The following is a 20468-nucleotide window of genomic DNA, read 5'->3' as shown; positions in this document are numbered from 1 at the left end:
ATACAGACCGCAACAAGATGGTCTCTGACATTGGTGTGGGCCCTGTTTTGGAACAGCAAACCAGAAAAAATACAGCTGGTCTTATACGCATTTCGTGCCAGTTGTTCAAAAAGTATTTAAAAAATCAAGAACGTATTTTATTCGCTTCAATATAATCATTTTTTTGTTACTATACACGATCTGAATCAAAATTGATAAAGAAGGCTGTTAGGAAAGCACCATGTGCAGGGATGCAGCACACGGTTCAATGCATTGAATGTTTTGCTGAATGTGAGTTTAACAAACGCAAACAATACTAACTCAGCACAAATCATCAAGATGTTTTGGCCATTAGAAGTAAACAATTATTCGATATATTTAGATTCAATATATCCAGGTTCGACTGTACTCGTCTTCAAAATAGCAGCGCCAGAAGCTAGTTTTTGTACCCTATTTTGTGCTGTGTTGCCACATTATCACTGCAATGACCCGAGACTGACCGTGTGAATTGTTTTCGCTTTCTCCACTTTGCTGCCATGCCAGGATTTCTTAGGTAACAATTAGGCGTAGAAAAAACATAGTTGTTCTCCAGTCTCATCCTACACAAATTCTTCTCCCTACAGTGATGAATCGTCGAACAAACCTGTACCCCCACCCAATGGTGTCAAGCTTCGAGACCTTCCCCCCATCCCGCCTCCGGACGAAGACGAAGACTACCAGAATCCTTCAGTGGCCATGTCACTAGTCGGCGCCGTGGCACCCTTGGTGTCGCTGGCACCTTACGTGGTAGAAGGGGACAATGTGTACGTGGAGCACCCGCTCGGTGCTGAGGTGATGAGGGGGACAATGCACACCGGACTGGTGGAAAACGAACTCTACGCCACGTCGGGACACAGCTAGTGCGCCTCCTTCTCTACACGCCAGGTGGCGCCACCTTACACTACGCGTGACACAAGGAATCGAGCGCTCCTTATCTCAGGGCACGAGTACCACAACAACTAGAGGCGCAATTCAGTTGGACCAGCTTGCAAGGACAATGATAGTTCTACGTTCTCTAAGAGTGCGCTGGGATCAAAACGACTCTCGCGTGCAAACGAGCTCTTAGGAAATTAAATTTGTTTTTCGGGGCCACGCCACGACAGGTCTCGCAGAAAGCGGAAACAGAATGCGGTGATTGATGAAGCAACGCTCTCGACTGATCAGCCTCACCGGCACGCAATCAGTTCTTTTTCTAAAATGCCGTTACATGGCCGATTTCAGTGGAAACTTATCACAAGCTTTGACATGCTTCTTTTTTAAATGTGGTGCATGTATTTTCTGCGAGTGAGCAACAACATTTTGGAGCAAAGCTTGCTTGTGCAAAGGTTAAAGAAAACATTCCTTGTTGTCGCAAGTACAACGGCATTAACAAGTGCTAAATAGTACTATTTGAGAGCTTCCGCAGGATACAACCAACCTGAGGCTGCATTACACATCTTCATTCAATTCCTCAAGCCTTTCGTCAGTGGCAGGATGTTTCTGTTTTGCCAGCAGCTTAAGCATCTGCAAGCTAGCTCATGGCCACAATGCCTTTGTCTGTCGTGCGTAGCAGACGTAGGACAGCAACAATGGCTTGTAAAACTATCGTAGGTGTTCCGTATGGTATGGTATCCTATATCATATGTGAAACACTTGGAGAGAGAGAAACAAAAGCAGTAACTGCGAACACCTTTGTCGCTGATGGCAAATATGTTTTGTCGCCATTATGTGTCTGTCTTAGGAACCATGTCCACAACCAGCGAACAGTAACTAGCTAGGAATGTCTTTTTGAACATTCAAGGACCATTACAGACATTTTTGGGATGTGGGTGCTGTGAACAAGTTAAACTTCCCTGCAGTCGAGTAAACTGAAAAATTCCCTTTGTATTCGGGTATGCGTCCTCTCAAAGCACCCGAAAGAAAGTTCGGCATTTCAACGGCACTCTTTTTCCAAAAACGCTTGTGCCCCGTTCCAACAGTGCACTCAAAATATGGCCGGGAACATCTATTCAGTGTTCATACAGTAATAAATTGTCATGTAAGAAGTTGAACAGTAGCTTTACCGTCAGCAATTTCCATTCGCAGATCTGGAACGATCCGCACTCTGTGACAGAGCACCTGGATTCGGCAGAAAGCATCACCCTGAATCTATGTTTGGAACACTCATGCATGGTGTTCACAAAGTCAATCTCACTTATGTCCATCCCACTACAAGCTGTACTGTCACTGGTAAAACTGTAGGTCATCAGATGATCACAAGCAGTTTCGTGTCTCCAAGAGTCCAGCTCTTGAACTTCCCAATTCCAAAAGTAAGAGGCGAATTGTATTACAGATTAACGAAAATTAGGAGGCATCCCTCACATACAAGAAGGCATCTCCTGAAAGCCAGCCAAAAAGAAATTAAGTTTTTACTGTCCACAGTTTTGCCCTAGGTGAAGCAGACTTGCATGAAGCACCTCGCAGCATGAATAGCTTTCTGTGGGGTTCAGCGATTAGGCTTCAAGTTTAACCAGAGTTCTTTGCAACACTTACACAATACACACCTTAAAGCACTCATCCTGTTTTGTTTTTCAATGTGTGCTTGTGATGCATTTCCAGAGGCTTCCATTTGAAAGTGTGTGCGAAGTCGCCAAGCATTACACATTTCTGCATTTAGAGCTCTGCCACAACTTATCAAAAGTGTTGTGTGATTTATGGTGTTGTGAAGCATTTTTCGAAGTCATACTGGTGAACCTAGTCTTGAACATGAATGTTCACCTATCCCGGGTGAGTGTGATTAATGTTGTATGATGCTTGTCAGGATTACCAAATCTGTTAGATAGCCGACAGAGAGCATTTTATCGAAGAATAACAATGTAACATGTTATTACCTTGACTTGTGTACATAACTGATAGAGATCCTTTGCAATGTTTGTATATTTATTTGTACAGCTGTTGTATGTATGCCTCTGTGAATGTAGGGCTTGTTGTACTATATACAGAGTCTGAAATAAATATGTTTGCCTTAACCCTAGCATCATTATACTGCCACTGGAAGGATGCTGGCAGAAAACAGCAGAGATACCTAATATGTGGCTTATATCAGGAACAGGGGCTTGATAATTCAGGAGGTAATGCAAGAGTAAAAGACTGCAGTAACACTCCAGAAAAATCTCCAGCAACTGCAACTGGTCACATGCATTCTTAGCCAGCCATGATTAGATTGTCACTTTCTCATGCAACACTCTTTCAATCACAGAGTTTTGCTGAAGTAAGATAATAAAAACAGCCTCAATGGCTCGGATGCTAACACGAACAGCAAGCCCAAATGTTACTTTTGCCCAACCCAATACCTCGAGTCTTGCCCCTCGTGTGGTGTCTGTCTCATGCTTTTCAATATATCCTGTGGTTGTGTAAACAAGAATAAAGACTTAGCAGTGACCCGCCAGTCATAAGAGCAATGGAAGGCAGCTGTGCCCAGCGAAGAGCCCGATACACAGCGCAAACTAGTACGGCCAGTATGCGGGTTAGCGCGAGCCAATGATGTCCTGGACTAAGGACAACAACCTGACCTGCTCAAAAATCATTCCTCTTCTCTCTTCATTGTTTGGGGAAATGAAAGTTTTTTATCATAACCATCATCACAAACCTAGGTGTCAAAGCGAATGTTAATGTCCTGAAGCAATGCACGCACTATGAGGGACGCCGTAAAGGAGGGCTCCAAATAACTTGCACCACCTGTGGTTCCTTTAACGTGTGAAGATATCGCATGCCACATTGGTGACTGCTTTTGTGTTCTGCCTTATTCGATATGCGGCTAAGACCGAAACCAAGATGACGCACGGTTGCTCATCGAACTGTAGCACAGTCACAGCCTAATGGCATGTCACTTATTTCACTTAGTTTTTCAACAGGCACACAGTCCTTGGAGGAGTTCTTAAACATGATACACTACACCAAAACTGCACTTCCTGTGAAAGTCTGAATACACGTGAACCAGTAACTAGAAAAATAATGCTTTATTTGGTTTTGTTCTGGAATAACTTACGACAAAAAGGGAACAGCGGGTTATGTAAAGTGACAAAGCAACGATGGCTTTTCGCAGCCAACTGTATAGCAAAGTTAAGAAAAAACAGACAAAACTAGTCCATCAAGGCCTGCTAAACACTGTAGGCAGTATTTTGGAAGTGCTTCGGAATATGCTGCCCACTTTCTTTTAGTTGTCATGAAAATTAGCTTACCACTAACAGGAACTATCAAAGGCAGCACTTTGAATGCACTGTGAGTGGGTGACCCTGAAAGTGCGGCCTCATGTGAAAGCCAAGCTTTCTTGACACAATGATAGCAATGGTCAAAGTGGTCAAGGCACAGTGTTCTTTGCAAAACGTAAAAGTCCACGCACCCACTCTGGCCAAGAAGCGTGTTCTATCTTTACACTCTCGCAACAGGCAACATCACTGTTGCACATATTGTGATGTCATAAGAAAAAGAACAAACCTGACTGTTGTACTAACTGCACTAAAGGAAAAAATAATGCTAAAATGTTATCCCGCAGCTCTTATCTTACAGACTCTTTGGTAAGGTTAAATGTCAAGGGAAAGACAACACTATTAGCGACCTGCAGAAACTGATAAGGTTGCACCAACATTTTAGAGTCCTTATTCTTTGGCTGAGTATCGTCTTACAGACACTATACTAGAAGCGCTTCATAAGGTACCTAAGCAAAACTATAGTCCATTCTTGGATTAACCAGGACCCTCATTATCTTGAAGTAAAATAATGGCTCTTGGTATCATACACTGGTGCAAGTTGAACCAAGCAAACCGCACTTACATACATGAACACTCACATAATATAACGGGCTTCTATTACCGTTTGGAATACTTTTGCGAATAATGCAATATTATATGGAGGAAAGAGCTTGAAGTTCTCACACAGACTTAGGCAGTGCCTCTAGCCATGATGCAAATGCTTAGATTAGGTTATATGAGCCATAAAAGCACTTTGATATAAGCCCTAGATTGTTGTTTTAATTTACTTCAACTCTTACGCAATCCTCCAAAAAAGTTGAAACAAAAATCAGCAAAGAAATGCCTGAAATATTGCTCTCTTTTTGTACCTATGTCTCGCATACTCTAGACTTTGTCATTATAGTCGCCATTCAGCCACTGAAACTGAAACAAGATGGACTTCTTAACCTGTTTACTAACAACACAAAGAGTGCCTGCACTCATTTAACCATTTTGTAATGCTGCATGTTTAAACTACCAAAATTAATCACCTTCACCTTGCACTCCATATTAACTTATATGTTACAATACAATGTGCTGCCAACCCAGAGTGGCTTTTTGGGTATTTTCACATTAGAGGGCCTACTTTTTTAAATGCACGGATAAAACATGACAGAAGTGACTTTAACAACATCCTGAGCCCATGAGCAGTTAGATGACTTTTATGAGGAAGTACAGCTCAGCGACAGCCACCACAATGGAGGCAAAGAGTCCCACCAAAACCTGCAGGGCAATGTGTGGTTCCGGCAGTGAGTACTCGACCGCCTTGTAGAAGAAGGCAAACGTGCCGGCAACTGTGACCAGCACATTGACCAGAGCCCACGTCTGCTGCTTGACTTGCTTGACCTCTGCACCCAGGCTGGACAGTGGTGCGGACCTGCAGTAACGAGCTGCGAGGTTTTAAGACTCGAAATTGAAAATGCCGACAATGCAATCCAAGAGAAACCGAGCATGGCAAGCGGTGGCAGAGAATCAGGAGGGTAGATAACATTAGGAATTTAGAATGAATACGGAGGCCAAAGCCTACACAGGACTAAGCGAGCAGGAGGATTATTCGAGACTTTTGCCTCACTATGACACAGCTGGGCTGACAATGAGGCTGATGAAAAAGTGTTAACTATACACACAATTTTAGTTGTCGTAAGTATAGTAGACGAAGAGCAAATCGTTACATTAGAGTCACTGACCTGCACCCGAAAAATAAGCCTCACACATAATGAAACACTTTGCAGTTTTTGAAGGTATGCAGCTGCAATCGATAATAAACAGTTTCTGAAGCATTTTGAAAATGAGCAACCTGTAACTGGAATTATGCCTAAAAATCTTACCGCCAATGAATGTAGGCATGGGCATGAGTTTATGGCTACGTGCAGCAAATTAGTTCATCAGCAACCAAGGACAGCAAACTTAAGATAATAAACCTGCATTTTATTCCATATACACAATTTAAAAAAAAAGAAAGAAAAAAAAACAGTTGCCAATAATTATTGCAGTATACGTTGGCTGGAAACAGCTGAGACTGTGTGTTTTGCCAAAGCAAGGAAATGCCCGACACCAATCACTACACTCAAGCAATCCAGATTAGGCTGCTTTACTCAAGATATGAGATCCCTTGATCATTTCCTTTTAAACTCCAGTTCATTCAAAACTGCTTCTCAAGGATGACGAGAAAAAGAAAGTGTAGAACTAAGAAGGTTTCATGCATTAATTTGGTTTAGCAATTTAGCTAAACACATTACTCACAAACGCTCATTACTTCATGCAATGCAAAACGAGAGCATTGCAATGGCTACAGTGAGTGAAAATCCTACTGAGCGCGTCTTCGTTCTTTGCTTTCTTCCCAGTCTTGAGCCACTTTCCGGTACTTTCTTAGCCTACAAGTAGAGAGGAGGTTTTTCCTCTGCACTGTGGAACATGCCAACCGGCAGTTATATTTAACTGCAACTTACTCTGAATTCAAGTCAACCAACTAAAATGAATCAATTCAATTCACTGCGTAACTGATGTCTCATAGCACGCTGTAGATCCCAGGGTAGAATGCGAGGCTATAAGGCACAAGAATGATACAAAAGCTTCAGTTACAAAAAATCTGACAAGAACAGTGAATAAACAAGGTCTCATAAATTCGTGTTAGCTACTGGAAGAAAAAAAAGCTACTACTGTGTTACTGCAGGAATTTTCAGATACGGCACATGGTGCCAGTAAGTAGTACAAATCATGCAATACTTAAAAGAAATTTCTGCACATTCACAGAGGACATAAAACCGGTGAACACTCATCTGGAATATTGTTACGTATATGCCACTGAAGAGGACGACAATGGACAACAGAGTGAGGGACGACGAAGCTGAAGCAACGGTTTGTACTCGCCAGAGCATTTACGTCTGTCATCAGCTGTTGTGGTTTGCTGAGCTAGCCTTCTGCCACGTATCATCTTGGTGGAGGTGAATCAAGATCCCAGTGTGCACCGATTAGCCCAAACTGAATTTGCGCAGCGGCTGCCACCTACCTGGGATCACAACGACGTCAAATATCGCCACGATGACCTCCGAGGCAGCCCCTACCACCGCAGGAACATTGCCTCGGCCAGTAGTACTCACAAAAATTTGCCACCCTCCCATCTTTAATGGCGACGACAACCCAGACGTTGATGATTGGCTAGATGAGTATGAGGCTGCAGCTGGAACAACCACTGGGATGCAACCATCATGCTCGCTAACATCATCTTCTATATGGCGAGAACAGTTCGAACATGGTTCCAAAATCACTAGTTCCAAAATGCTGGTTAAAAATGAACCCTCACCAACTTGCCCAGTCGTCAACCTTGTTGTATGTGCTCATGTCGCCTTTTCCCTCCATTCCTGATGACGACTACGTTATTTCCCCCTTAACCGACATGATTCTGCAGCGTAGCATAGCTCTCCATCACAATATTGCGCACGTTGCGAATAACCACACTTATATTCCAGTCCTGAACTTTAGCTTTTTTGTGCAAGTTCTTCCTGAGGGCATTTCTCTCGCCGAACTGACCCCAGTATCGACATGACCTGCACTGTCCTCACCTACGGAGGCCCGCACATCAGGAATGATACCTCCTGGTTTGGTTTGGTTTGAGGGGTTTAACGTCCCAAAGCAACTCAAGCTATGAGAGACGTCGTAGTGGAGGACTCCGGAAATTTCGACCACCTGGGGTTCTTTAACGTGCACTGACATCGCACAGCACACGGGCGCCTTGCTTTTCGCCTCCATCGAAAAGTGGCCGCCGAGGCCGGGATTCGATCCCGCGTCCTTGGGAACAGTAGTCGAGCGCCGTAACCACTGCGCCACCCCGGCGGGGTAATGGTAGCTTCTGACTTGTGTCCTAATCGTTCTCAAGCACTTACGAGCCTTCCGACTTCATACAGTGACATTTTCGATTTTGGTAACCAACCCTTGGGACAAACATCCCTCATTGCTCATCGCATCGATACTGGAAACGCCAGCCGAATTCACAAAAGACCGTACCAAGTCGCTATTTTTGAATGTTGCGTCATACAAGATGAAGTGGACAAGATGTTCGAAAGAAACATTATAGAGCCTTTGAGCAGCCCCTGGGCATCACCTGTCGTGCTTGTTAAAAAGAAGGACAATACCTGGAGGTTCTGTGTTGATTACTGACACCTCAACAAAGTTACAAAGAAGGACGTTTGCCCACTTCCCAGGATAGATGCCCTTGACTGCTTGCACAGTGCCAGCTATTTCTCTTCGATTGATCTTCATTCCAGTTATTGGCAGGTCGCGGTCGACGAACGGGACTGAGAGAAGACTGCCTTCATCACTCTCGATGGCCTGTAGCAATTCAAGGTGATGCTTTTTGGCCTGTGTAATGCGCCTGCTACATTCGAGCGTATGATGGACTCTCTTTTACGCGGTTTCAAATGAACGACATGCTTATGTTACCTCGATGACGCCGTTCCCTTTTCTTCGACCTTCGAATCTTCCAAAGAGCTGGCCTTCAGCTGAATTCAAAGAAGTGCAGCTTCGGCCGACGTAAACTCAAGGTACTTGGACACTTGGTCGATGCCCGCGGCGTTCAGCCCAACCCCGACAAAATTTGTGCTGTAAGTGCGTTTCCTACACCCCGCTGTACCAGTGACGTTCGTAGTTTTCTTGACCTTCGCTCATATTTTCGGCAGTTTGTCCCCAACTTTGCGGAGAAGGCTCGTACACTTCTGAAGAACGACGTTCCATTTTCCTGGGGCCAAGAACAATCTTAAGCCTTTTCTGCGCTCATTGCAGCCCTCACCAACCCGCCCGTTTTGGCACATTTCAACCCCTCAGCGCCAACGGAGGTACGCACCGACGCCAGTGGTCACGGTATTGGTGCCATTCTCGCCCAACAGCAGACGGGCCGCACTTGCATCACTGCTTATGCAAGTCGCCTCCTTTCAGCGGCTGAGCAGAATTATTCGATCACAGAATGTGAGTGTTTAGCCCTCGTGTGAGCCATTACAAAGTTTCGCCCTTACTTGTTTGGCCGCCCGTTCTCCATCATCACCGACCACCATGCCTTATGTTGGCTTTCTACGCTGAAGGACCCTACTGGTCGTCTTGGGCGTTGGGCACAGCGTCTTCAGGAATACACTTCTTCTGTCGTCTGCAAGTCCGGCCGACTACACACTGATGCCGATTGCCTGTCCCGCAACACAGTAGATCTGTTGTCTGAAAGCGAGAGTGATGATGACACCTGTGTGTTGTCCATCTCTGACCTGTTAAACATTCTTCATGAGCAGTGCTTAGATACCAAGCTTTGTGGCATTATCAACCGCCTCAGCATTGATCCCCCTGACGCTACCCTTGCTTTGTTTGTGTTCCACAACGACACTTTATATTGGTGGAATATGCAACCAGATGGGGCTGAGCTTCTGCTCATAGTCCCCGACCACCTGCGTGCCACCGTTCTTCAGCAGCTGCACGACGCACCCACTTTGGGTCATCTTGGTGTATATCGTACATACGACAGCATCCGCCGGCGCTTCTTTTGGCCAGGCCTCTACCACTCTGTTCGTCACTATGTGGCTTCTTGTGACAGGTGTCAGCAACGCAAGAAGCCCTCGGTTGTGCCTGCTGGATCCCTACAGCTGATCGACATCCCAATGAACCCATTTTCCGAGTTGGCCTTGATCTCCTCGGGTCTTTCCCTCTGTCTGCTTCGGGGAATAAGTGGATTGCGGTGGCTACGGACTATACTACGTGGTACGCCGTTACACGAGCGATACCCACCAGCTGTGCAACTGACATGGCTGCGTTTCTACTCCACGACGTTATCCTGCTCCACGGTGCTCCACGCCAGCTGCTCACTGATCGTGGCCGTTGCTTCCTTGCTCGAGTAGTCGAAGAAATTCTCCGATACTGCTCCATTAAGCACTACTTCACCAACGCTTACCATCCACAAACGAACGGCCTCACCGAATGCCTCAATCGCACACTCACGGACATGCTGTCAATGTATGTATCGGCTGATCACCGTGACCGGGATATTACTTTACCGTTTGTTAACTTTACGTATAATTCCTCCCGTCACAATACAATGGGCTACTCGCCCTTCTATCTTCTGTTCAGCCATGACTCCTCTCTTCCGTTTGACAGCGTACTGCCTCCCACCGCTAATGCAAGTTCCTATGTTCGTGACGCCATATCCCGAGCTGACGTCGCCCGTGTTATTGCTCGCCTCCGACTGGCCTCCTCCCAAAACTCTCAATAACGGCGCCATGATTCCCGTCATCGGGATGTCCACTACTCTCCTGACGTTTTCGTCTTGCTCTGGACTACCGCTCGTAGAGTTGGGCTCCGTGAGAAGCTCTTGCTGCGCTACACAGGCCCCTACCGTGTTTTATGGCCAGTCATTTCCGCGACATACGAGATCACGCCTGTGCACCCACACCGACAGTTCGATATGCCACGCATTGAAATCGTTCATGTCGCTCGCATGAAGCCGTACCACTCTAGCTATAGTTCCCCGAAGTAGTACGCACCAGGACGGTGCTTTTCGTGGCGGGGTAATGTTACGTATATGCCACTGAAGAGGACGACGACGGACAACAGAGTTAGGGACAACGAAGCTAAAGCAACGGTTTGTGCTTGCCAAAACACTTACGTCTGTCATCAGCTGTCGTGATTTCTTCAATTAGCCTTCTGCCACGTATCAATATGTTTCTACAAGTTGCAGACATCACAATTCAGCAACATTACAGACTCTTGCACTTTTTTTTTTCTCATGCAATGAGCATAGAAAAAAAGCAAGAAATTGTTTTCATTGGGTACATATATACAGCCCGGAAGTAGCAATGATGCCTATATCAGCTAGCTTTGATCAAGACCATGACATTTGGCAAAGAAAATAAATGCAATTCCCTCAGTTTCATCACTAAAGTACGCTTCACAGAAATATAACATATTCTAATTCAGTAGAAGATATCCGCAACATTAAACAGCAAGCTAAAACCACGGGACGACCAATAGTCGGCATTCAAACGTTTGTTCCTGCTGCTCCCCCCCCCCCCCCCCCCCCTTATTTTCTTTCTTCCTTTTAGGTTCGTAGCTAGTTCAGAAAAAGCGGTGAGGAGTGCGGCATCAGCGTCACGGGAGGGTCGCTTCAGCTCTGACCGAAAAGACGGAGCCGGAATACCAAAGCTTCGAAAGAGAATTTCCCCAAAAGTCTGGGAACCGAAAAGAAGCCACGAGGCCGCAGCTCGAATTGGTCGAATTTATTTCGAACTCCATTTTCTGACTGGCGCAGGCTGTGGAATAGAAAGAAATCTAGCCCGGCGGATTTAGGCAATGGGGGAACTCGAGTTCAGGACATCATCGAGACAAGGCGAGAAGGACTCTTGCTAGTCCGTTCCCACCAAAGCATCGGCGTCAGTCCGGCGGAAGCGCTTTCGAGATGTAACCCAGAGGTCCGTGAGATGAAGAGCGGACAGGTTAACGTCCCGGCAGCGCAGCCCGACGAGCGACACCCAGAGTAGCAGCCAACCAGGAATCCTGACAGCAACGAGCTCGGTAGCGCAAAATCCGACTGGCCAGGCTCCAGCTCACCCTCCTCCCGATAACATCGTCGGATGAGCCTGAGACTGGTGACCCAGTCGCCGCACTCCACCCGTCTTGACAGTAAATAAACCAGTTGGACCATGGGTACCCCTGACGAAGTACTACCTTATCTTATCCTCGACGCTCTTCTGGCGGGTCAGCATGATTCCTTGTAAAAGGCTGCGTTTGAAATGCATGAAGGCATAATTCACATAGTTATGAAATTCTCAGTACCAGCTCTCCGATCAGATATATCAGGGGCGCTTATATTGAGTGTAGCTGGCTAATGATGCGTTTCACATGAAACTAACAGCCGTAGGATACATACCCGCTGCGACAAACATCCACATCCGATGTCATGCGGTCGTATTCCCGGTTCAGCTGTTGCGCCCTGAGCTTCTGCACACGGGCTTCGAGTTCGGGGTTGCGTGGAGGAGTCACTGGACTCGGAAAACAGATCTCCGAGCCTTCCAAAAGTTTGTGTAGGTAGACGGGTGCTCTGCCGGCGGAGGCACGTACAGCGTCGCGGAGAGAACGTAGCCGCTGGAACGGTATACCGGTGGCATCGCAGTTTAGAGACTCTTCTGCTTGCTTTCGCAGGGTTTCTTCGTAGTCTTCGTTATCACGCAAGTTTTCTAGGAAGGCAAGTAACGTACTGCCCGGCTTTATTCTAACGCCTTCGAAACTCAAAAAACCCTTCCTAAGTAGCGCCATCTTGAAATAGGTGGCAGGCGTGGAGGTATGAAATGACAGTAGCAACTAAATGAGTAGGCTTGAAGCAACAATGGTAGTAGCGTCGCCAACGTTAACTGCACGCTCCTTTTATGCGACTGACGTGTCATATTGTAATGTTCTCAAACTCAACAATTTTAGAGTACATTTAAGTTAAAAAAAATATTACGGCCTATAATTACTAAAAAATGCACGATAAATTTTGTTTGTATTAACCTCGAACCCCTATAAATTAGACACATCAGACATGCGCGCGTCGGCCAATCACAGATAGCGACGAATCACTGTGCGCAGCGCCATTGTTGAGGCGTGCGTGGTGCTTTGTGTAGTGGTCACGGTGGTTGTGCCGCGCATTGTTTCTTGTGGAATTTTTTTTGCGTTCGCCGTGTCCCCGTCGCTGACTGTTCCCAAAGCGACAACGAGCTCCGGGCGTGGGTCTCGGAACAGGTGCGTCCTGACGTTTCTTCTCCGCGATCGACTTTTTCGTGTCCCTTGTGTGCGCCGTGAACGCGGCGGCTTCAGTACCGACGAGCCAAGATGGCTCCGACGGCAGATAGCGTAGGCCTAACGACGAAGAAAACCATGTCCGAGCTGCGAGTGATTGAACTGCGCAGCGAACTTGAGAAGCGCGGACTAGACAAGACAGGAGTGAAGGCTGCGCTCATCGAACGGCTTTCTAACGCGCTTCACGATGAAGGCGAGGATGCGGAGACGTACGAGTTCGAGGTGCCGGTGGACACGACGCCGCTGAAGCCGGCGGCGCCGGCTGCCGCGGCAGCTACCAAGAAAGCGGCCACGAAGCGCGTGAATAAGAAATTGAGCCATGACAACGAGTCTGAGACTCAAAGCAATGACGGTGCGCACGAAGGCGGCGAGTCAGACTATGAGGACGAGGCTGAGATCGAGACGCTCGACGAGGAGGAAGAAGAAGAAGAGGCCGAGGGTGGCGACGAAAAGGTGAACAATGGCGAAGCTGACCCGAAAGGGGAGGATGAAGAGTCGGGCGGCGGTGATGTTAGCGGCAGTAATAAGCCTGAGAAAAAGAACGCGGCCAAGGAGCAGCAGTCGTCGAAAGAGGACGAAGACGCTGGTCACGAGGCTGAGCAGGCCTTGATCGTGCACGCCGACGACAACCATGACTTGGATGCCGACATTGAAGACGAAACTGCGGGCAAGGAAGAGGCTGCGAGTGCCGAAACGCCCAAAGCGACTGCTGGCCCTAAAACAGCAGCTGCGAAAAAAGCTGCAGCGGAGAACGCTAAGAAAGAAGCCGCTGAGGGAACCAAACCAGAGCCGAAGAAGGCCGCTACACCGAAGACCCCGAAAGCTGCCGGTAAAGCATTGAAGGCGACGCCGAAGGCTGCTGCTGCTGCTGCCGCCGCCGCCGCGGACAAGGAGCCCGTGCGTAACCTGTGGGTGAGCGGTCTCGCTAATACAACGCGGGCGGCCGACCTCAAGGCGTTGTTCGGCAAGCATGGCAAAGTGACCTCGGCCAAGATTGTCACCAACGCCAAGACACCCGGTGCACGCTGTTACGGCTTTATGACTATGAGCACAGCCGAGGAGGCGAACAAATGCATCCAGCACTTGCACCGTACTGAACTGCATGGAAAGATGATTTCCGTTGAGTCCACCAGGCACGAGCCAGGTGGTGCCCTGCGTAAGTCCGAGGGCAAGACTGGAGTCGCCGCTGGAGCAGCAGCTGGAAAAGCTGCTGCTGCTGCTGCGGCGGCAAAAGAGACAAAGGAGCCTGCTGCCAAGACAAAGCCTGCAGCAGCCAAGGCAGCTGTGAAGCCTAAAGAGGCTGCCGAAAAGAAGGCTGCAGCTGTGAAAGATGACCAGGCTGAAAAGGCTGAGGACGAAGAAGCTGCAGAGGAAGCAGCTGAGGAAAAAGAAGATGCAGAAGAAGAGGAGGGTGAAGGGGATGAGGAAGGGAAGGGCAAGGACCGCAAGCGCAAGGACAGCAAGGAGCGACGGCGAAGCCGAAGCCACTCACGAGAGCGTTTTGTGCGTCGACGTTTCTTTCGGCCATTTATCCGGGGCTTCAGGGCTGTGCGTGGCTTCAGGAGGCCGTTTATCAGAAGGCCTTTCTTCCGAGCACCATTCCGTGGACGCATGGGAGCAGACTTCAGAGAGCAGAGAGAGCCTTTTCGCAGGGGTGAAGATGGTGCATCATCGTTCCGTGCTCGAGAGCTTGAACGCAGGCAGCGTGAAGAAGCCTTCCGCATTGAGCGAGAGCGTGAGCGTCTCCGTGTCGAGCGTGAGAAGCTGGAGCGGGAACGACTTGAACTCTTGCGCCTGGAGCGTGAGAAACAGCGCCTTGAACGGGAGCGAATCCAGCGGGAGCGTGAAGAACTTCGGCAGCGAAAGATGGGCCGGGCTGCCGAATTCGGTGAAGGCCCAGGCCTGATGCGGCGGCCAGTGAAGCGTCCCTACGACGACGAGCCTGGCGGTGTGCTGGGCGCCGGGCCTCCCGGCCGCATGGAGGCTGGGGGAGAAGCCTTCTGGAGAGACCGCAAGAGGCCCCACATGGGTCCAGGACGAGACTATGACCGTGGCACTGACAGAGATGACCGGCGTTTTGACCGGTCTGGAGGAGACTTTGCTGGTGACAGAGAGTTCCGCGGTAGCAGGGCCCCCAGGGACAGGTTGCCTCGCGAATCACCGCCAGTACGAAGGATGGAGCCCCGCTTTCCCTCAAAGGAAGGTTTTTCAGGGGCTGGCGGAGCATATGGAGGGGCTCGTTTTGGAGGTCCCCAGGCATCTGGAGGGGGAGATCATTGGAGCTCAGGGGGTAGAGGCGGCGGCTATTCATCGTCCGGGGTAGGCGGAAGCTCGTGGAGTTCTGAAGGCCGCAAGCCCGACTCGGGCCATCAGTCTTGGTCCTCACAACCGGACCGCTGGTCAACAGGAGGCGGCATGGGAGCGCGCGGAGGCATGGGAGGCGGTTCCATGGGACAGGGTTCTCAGGGTTACAGTTCAGGAGCTGGTGGCTCTATGATGGCCCACTCTGGCATGGGCAGTGGTGGAAGCTTTGGAGGCGCTGGAAATCGGTATATGGGCGGTGGAGGGGTGAGGCGCTACTGAAGATGTACACCCGGCATGAGAGGCTCCTCGCGGTTCTGCCCGACATGTGATGGCTTAGCGGCAAACATGTCTGTCATTGAGATGTGAAACCACCACCCATTGTTTCCTTTTGTTATTTTTCATGATGCGCTGGCGACCCCCTTGTCTGAGCACGTACAAGAAATTGAAGCTGGATGAAAAAAAAAAATGCTGTAGTGTCGAATACAAATTTTTTTTTTAATGTTATGACACTTCTCAAAATGTATTCGTGCTCGCAGTAGTCAAGATCTCCTGGAAAACGTTGACGCTTTGTACAGTGACATGTATTCCTTGAATGAGGCAATGTGCTATCGCCAAAGGAAGATGCCTTAGGCAGAAACAGATTGCATGCCTCGTGTGTCATTCCAACAGTTGTGACTGCAAGAGTTTTGAACTTCTTTAAAGTCGTGTCATCTATATTATTGCAAGTGCATTGAAATGCATTCTCACTAAGAACGGCAGTGGAATCTTCACAAATAGGAGAAAGCAAAAATGATTTCTACAAAAAAAAAAAAAGGCCGACAACGATTGCAAATGCAGCAAAATGTCAAGAGTGATGTCGCCTTCATTTGTAAACGCATGGCTTGAGAGAAATGACAGCGCCAATATGGTTGTGTATGAGATGTAAGCATTTTGAATGAAATACATGTCTCCTTGGATTCTACGTTTTTCATCATCAGCGTTGCCGCAGTGGAATGCTCGCGTGTCCTTCATCTTGCGCCCTCAACATCTCGCATTTGGTGAAAAGGATTACCGGGGGAAATCTGCATCGCAAACCTCCCTTCCCTATTCCCTTTTAGTCTGGTATTTTCTTTCAGCATCCAGGGTGGTAATGGTTACATTGTTTCCTTTGCATTGCCATTGCCTCATTTATTGTTGGTCTGTAAAGAACCAGCAAAGACATTCGGATCAGTTTTTTTTTCTGTACCTGCCTCCTACTGTGCATTGTGGACTTTCTCCACATACCAATTCCAAGCATCTTTCCATTTTCTTGATCAGAATGGCTTTGCTGTGTATCACATTTGTGCCATTTTTTTGTTTGAAGTGTCATGATTTTCTTAATAAATTTGGACCTGCTTGTTGCTTTGTCAAAAATATTGCTTCATATAACTTACTGCAAGTGTCTAGTGTCCTGTGTAGCTTGAGTAGCTGTTCACAACTACCAAAGGACCTGATATGGGCATTAGTCTCACTGTAGTCTCACGAGCATGTTTCATTCTTGTGCAGTGCTATTAATTCGTCATGAGTTTCATTTTCAGCTACCAGCGCCCCGGCCTGGGACCTTTGCCAGCAGATCCTGAATAAATACCATTCATTTCACAGAGCGCACTGACGTTTTGTCTTCATTGAACCCTGGTTTGAGCCGGAATCGGCCGCCTTATCTGACCTTCCGAAGCGACGGGAAGTGCTTTCAGCAAGGAAATGAACCGCCCGCTATCGTAACAAGAGCGCGTCGCTGGCCAATTTGCGTCAGTTCATTCCTTCGAGATGCTGCTAGTAGCTGTGCTGGCCTTCGCACTCTGCCGTCTATCGACAGCCTGGGGCCTGGGCGGTAAGCCTAGTCCTTGTTCGGATTGGTTAGCGTGATAAACAGTAAGTGGCCCCTCTGCCAGCTTTGGTTGAAAGCGCTTAGGGTTCGAATTGGTAGAGAGCTTGAGTAACTACTTTAACTACTTTCTTACTTTGCCAGCGCTTATTTCGAAAATTGCGCAGAACCGTTCAAATGGGTAAGCGTGTATTAACGCGGTGTCTCGCGTTTGCATTGTCTGCATGCTGTTCACTTAGCACAGTTGGTAGCTAAAAGCTCGGTGAATGCCAATTAGGAGCACTCCAATAGGTGTTGGCAATTAATGCGGCCCGCGTACTGGGCTTCTGGTGTTGCACAGTCGCTTACAGTCTGGTGGTTCTTGGCCATGAAGACATCGTCAGCGAAAACGCAGCCCTCGTGTGGGACTCGGATGACAACACTTGTTTCTCGATGCCCTCCGAGGTCAACGAGACGTTTGCGTCTGTGCGGCTCTTCCTCAACCCTCCAGTCGACATCGGCCTCACTAGGGTCGTATCCAAACCACGTGAGGAAACATGACAAATCTTTGCTGGTTGCGTCCTAGACATCCGCGCCTGTTATTTTTGTTGACGTAACCGTTCTTCCGCAACTACGCAACAAAATTTGGCTTTCGAACTTCCCGCCATTTTTTTATATAAATGACGTCACACCCAGGAGCGCTAATTTTAACTGTGTTTCATTCATTTGCTCAGAAGTTTTAAATGTGTTAAATTTCAGAGGTGCCGTGTTGGGGCGCCACAAACATGCTAGGAAATCGAACGTCATACCTTGAACAGGCCATGCCGAAAGCAATGTGCAGTGTTGCAGACACAGCAGAGCATTCATGGAATTGGGAGAGGTTACTTGCTGAACTTCCCGGATGATGACAGCACTGTAGTGACTGGGAACCCATGTTTTCCAGAGCCAAACGTTGTTTACTACCTCCTCGTGGATAACAGCAACGGATTCCCAACAGCTGAAAGAGATGACCTGGAAGGTGCGAAACAAGACCACCTATTGGGTGTTAACTCCACCTGACTGCAGTGATTATGAAACTGAGGGGACAACTTTGAATCTGCAGGCAATGTCTGGATATACGACGAAGAGCTCACGGCTAAGGTCCGAGGCGTTGATATACATGGTGTTACCAAACTTTGTGAGGTGTCTATATTCAACATCAGTGAAAAGATGGGTGAGCTAAAATTACATTGACAGCTTTCTTTGAGTATTTGAATAATGGCAAATGCGTTAAGCATTGGCTGCAGAGCAATATAAAAAAAAAAGCTTGATCAAGATGCCATCTTCTTTAGATGTGCTGGCACAAAGAGCAGCGGCTTCCAAACGTGCAGCAGCTTCGCAGCAGCCACAAACCAACTGGACATTATCGTGGCATCTGATTTTATGCAAGTATACTGTCTAATTCAATATGTACTTATATTCAGATTCAGGCTGTGATCTTAGCTTGTTCTTTTCTTCAGATGCAGCATTGCCAGTCATAGCAATTGTGGCAATACTCTTGTCGATCCTTTTCTGGAAAAGGTAAATACACTTGCAATTTCCTAACGTTGAAAGAACTATGAAACTACTTTGGACTACTCGTGTCTAAATGCACATTAGTCTCCCAAACTACCGCATAGATAGTGTTGCTGAATTATCACCACTATGTAATTGCCGTCGTAGGTGCATAGTGGGCCAAGTTGGAACAAGGTTGAGCTAAGGGAATTGCTTGGCATCTTCACTGGCTATAGTTCTTTCATAGTGCACGAGCAGCTGGAGCCGTGAACGTTTATAAAAGCATGCTGTACAAAAGGCTGAAAAATTTATGGGGGACACTTTAGCGTCACCTTTAAGGGCATGATGCGATAGCATAGGCAACCAGCCCACACATAAATCCGTTTTAACCGAAGCTGTATGAACGTAGGCTAGGGGTAACGTGAATGCAAGGGTTTTGGCAGGCTGATTCTGATATCGCCATCCCATATGAACCAAGAGGCCCGATTTGGCAGCTCCTGTCAAACATAACGTGAGGCGAACCTAATGTGCAGCGATTGCTCGAGCGTGTTGGCTGCCAGCTACCACCTGCCTGCACCATGCTTGTGATTTTTGGCTCGCAATGCCAAAGCCAGATTTTTGGCAAATGGGGCCTTTAATGCCATTGCTTTAGAATAAGTTTATTTCAGCCACTACAAAAAGAGTATGCAGCAAGTATTGGCATTCAGGAAATGCAGTAATAATGTGGCATGTTTTTTTAGTGACAGCGTATCGAAGTCAAAGGATGAAATGAATTTACAAAAGGCAGGTTTACTCGTTGCTAAGGCTTTTGCATCATTCTGTGCAACAGGCATAAAGTGTCCTGCCCTTGTGTTGGAAAGGCAACTGGATTGATACCAGCAAGACGTGGCGGAAGACCACTTCCATTGACACCGGATGAGGAAGAGGATGATTCGGTCACATTCGCCACCAGCGACACGGCGGCTCTCTTCCACAGCCGCATTTCACCCAGAGCTGAATGGGCTCAACCCCAGCGTGTTGATGGTCATAACGGCCAACGTTGTGACTCCGATCCCGACATCATATCAGACATTGCATTTGTCAACCACTTGCTGGAAGTCTCTCACGAATATGCCACGCTGGAACCTCTACCTTCAAAAGACTCGCATATTAAGCATGGAGATGTGTGAAGCATGTTCTGGTTTTTAGTCTCAAGGGTAATAACTATTACTGACATGCTGGAGTCCTTTGTAAAAAAAGAAAACGTCTTTGTCTGGCAAGTTAGAAGAGTGTAATTCAATAAGCGCAATCTTTCATTCAAGTCATATTATTCCTTACATCTGCTTCAAACTTGAATCAACATGTTGTTAATCTTAAAAAAAAAAAAAAAAAGCCACGTGCTTGTCATAAACAGCAGCCACCTTCGAGTATTTCTGACACTGGTTTCTTACACCATGCAAATCAAACCTGCACAAGCCTATCTTAATTGGAATTTGGCATGGATTCTGTCTAATAAATACAGCCACCTTCACGCAGTGTTCTTGTCACACTTTTAAACCTGTCATAACAAAGAAAAAGATAATCAGTTAAGGCTTATCTATGTACATAGACAATGTACATTTACAACTATATTAAATTGTACTTTGTGGCACAGCTTTTCATCACCGTCATCGGTCACCATTTGGAGGGCGACTTTGCAGTGAGGTGCTTTTTTTTTCATCTTCCACACAGATCGTTGTTGTTCATACTTAACCAGCCAA

The 20468-nt window shown here is 47.4% G+C and overlaps 4 protein-coding genes across 8 annotated transcripts in view; 3 read left to right on the top strand and 1 right to left on the bottom strand.

Annotated features, from left to right (window-relative positions):
• Nucleotides 1-3005, top strand: part of LOC146178613 (sushi, von Willebrand factor type A, EGF and pentraxin domain-containing protein 1-like) — a 112607-nt gene extending 109602 nt beyond the window's left edge. For both annotated transcript variants that reach the window (XM_084578416.1, XM_084578417.1), the window contains exon 12: nt 603-3005. In XM_084578416.1, coding sequence (XP_084434542.1) covers nt 603-879 — 277 coding nt within the window. In that variant the 3' untranslated portion in view covers nt 880-3005. The remainder of the gene's footprint in view (nt 1-602) is intronic.
• A 975-nt stretch (nt 3006-3980) lies between these two features.
• Nucleotides 3981-12591, bottom strand: LOC146178612 (vacuolar ATPase assembly protein VMA12). Its single transcript, XM_084578418.1, has 2 exons — nt 12163-12591; nt 3981-5643 (listed from the first exon to the last, which is right to left on the bottom strand). Exons 1-2 carry the CDS (start codon nt 12546-12548, stop codon nt 5418-5420), a joined length of 612 nt encoding a protein of 203 aa, XP_084434544.1. The 5' UTR covers nt 12549-12591; the 3' UTR covers nt 3981-5417.
• A 227-nt stretch (nt 12592-12818) lies between these two features.
• On the top strand, nt 12819-16995 carry LOC146178611 (uncharacterized). Its single transcript, XM_084578407.1, has one exon. The coding sequence runs from the start codon at nt 13104-13106 to the stop codon at nt 15651-15653; it is 2550 nt and encodes an 849-aa protein (XP_084434533.1). The 5' UTR covers nt 12819-13103; the 3' UTR covers nt 15654-16995.
• Nucleotides 16996-17018: 23 nt separating this feature from the next.
• Nucleotides 17019-20239, top strand: LOC146178610 (uncharacterized). 4 transcript variants are annotated; one of them, XM_084578414.1, is made up of 8 exons: nt 17191-17264; nt 17362-17398; nt 17558-17743; nt 18140-18214; nt 18299-18409; nt 18528-18620; nt 18696-18756; nt 19559-20239. In XM_084578414.1, exons 2-8 carry the CDS (start codon nt 17395-17397, stop codon nt 19896-19898), a joined length of 870 nt encoding a protein of 289 aa, XP_084434540.1. In that variant the 5' UTR covers nt 17191-17264; nt 17362-17394; the 3' UTR covers nt 19899-20239. The 4 variants fall into 4 exon arrangements, with proteins under 4 accessions (XP_084434538.1, XP_084434541.1, XP_084434540.1 ...); XM_084578412.1 differs by lacking the exon at nt 17362-17398 and having other exon boundaries at nt 17019-17223; XM_084578415.1 differs by lacking the exon at nt 17362-17398 and having other exon boundaries at nt 17171-17264.
• Nucleotides 20240-20468: the final 229 nt, after the last annotated feature.

Source organism: Amblyomma maculatum, chromosome 9 (genome assembly GCF_055883805.1).
Source record: "Amblyomma maculatum isolate TAMU_Amacu chromosome 9, ASM5588380v1, whole genome shotgun sequence".
Classification (NCBI taxonomy): Eukaryota; Metazoa; Arthropoda; class Arachnida; order Ixodida; family Ixodidae; genus Amblyomma; species Amblyomma maculatum.
The sequence above is the reverse complement of the archived record's forward strand: the minus strand, read 5'-3'. Positions and strand labels throughout refer to the sequence as shown.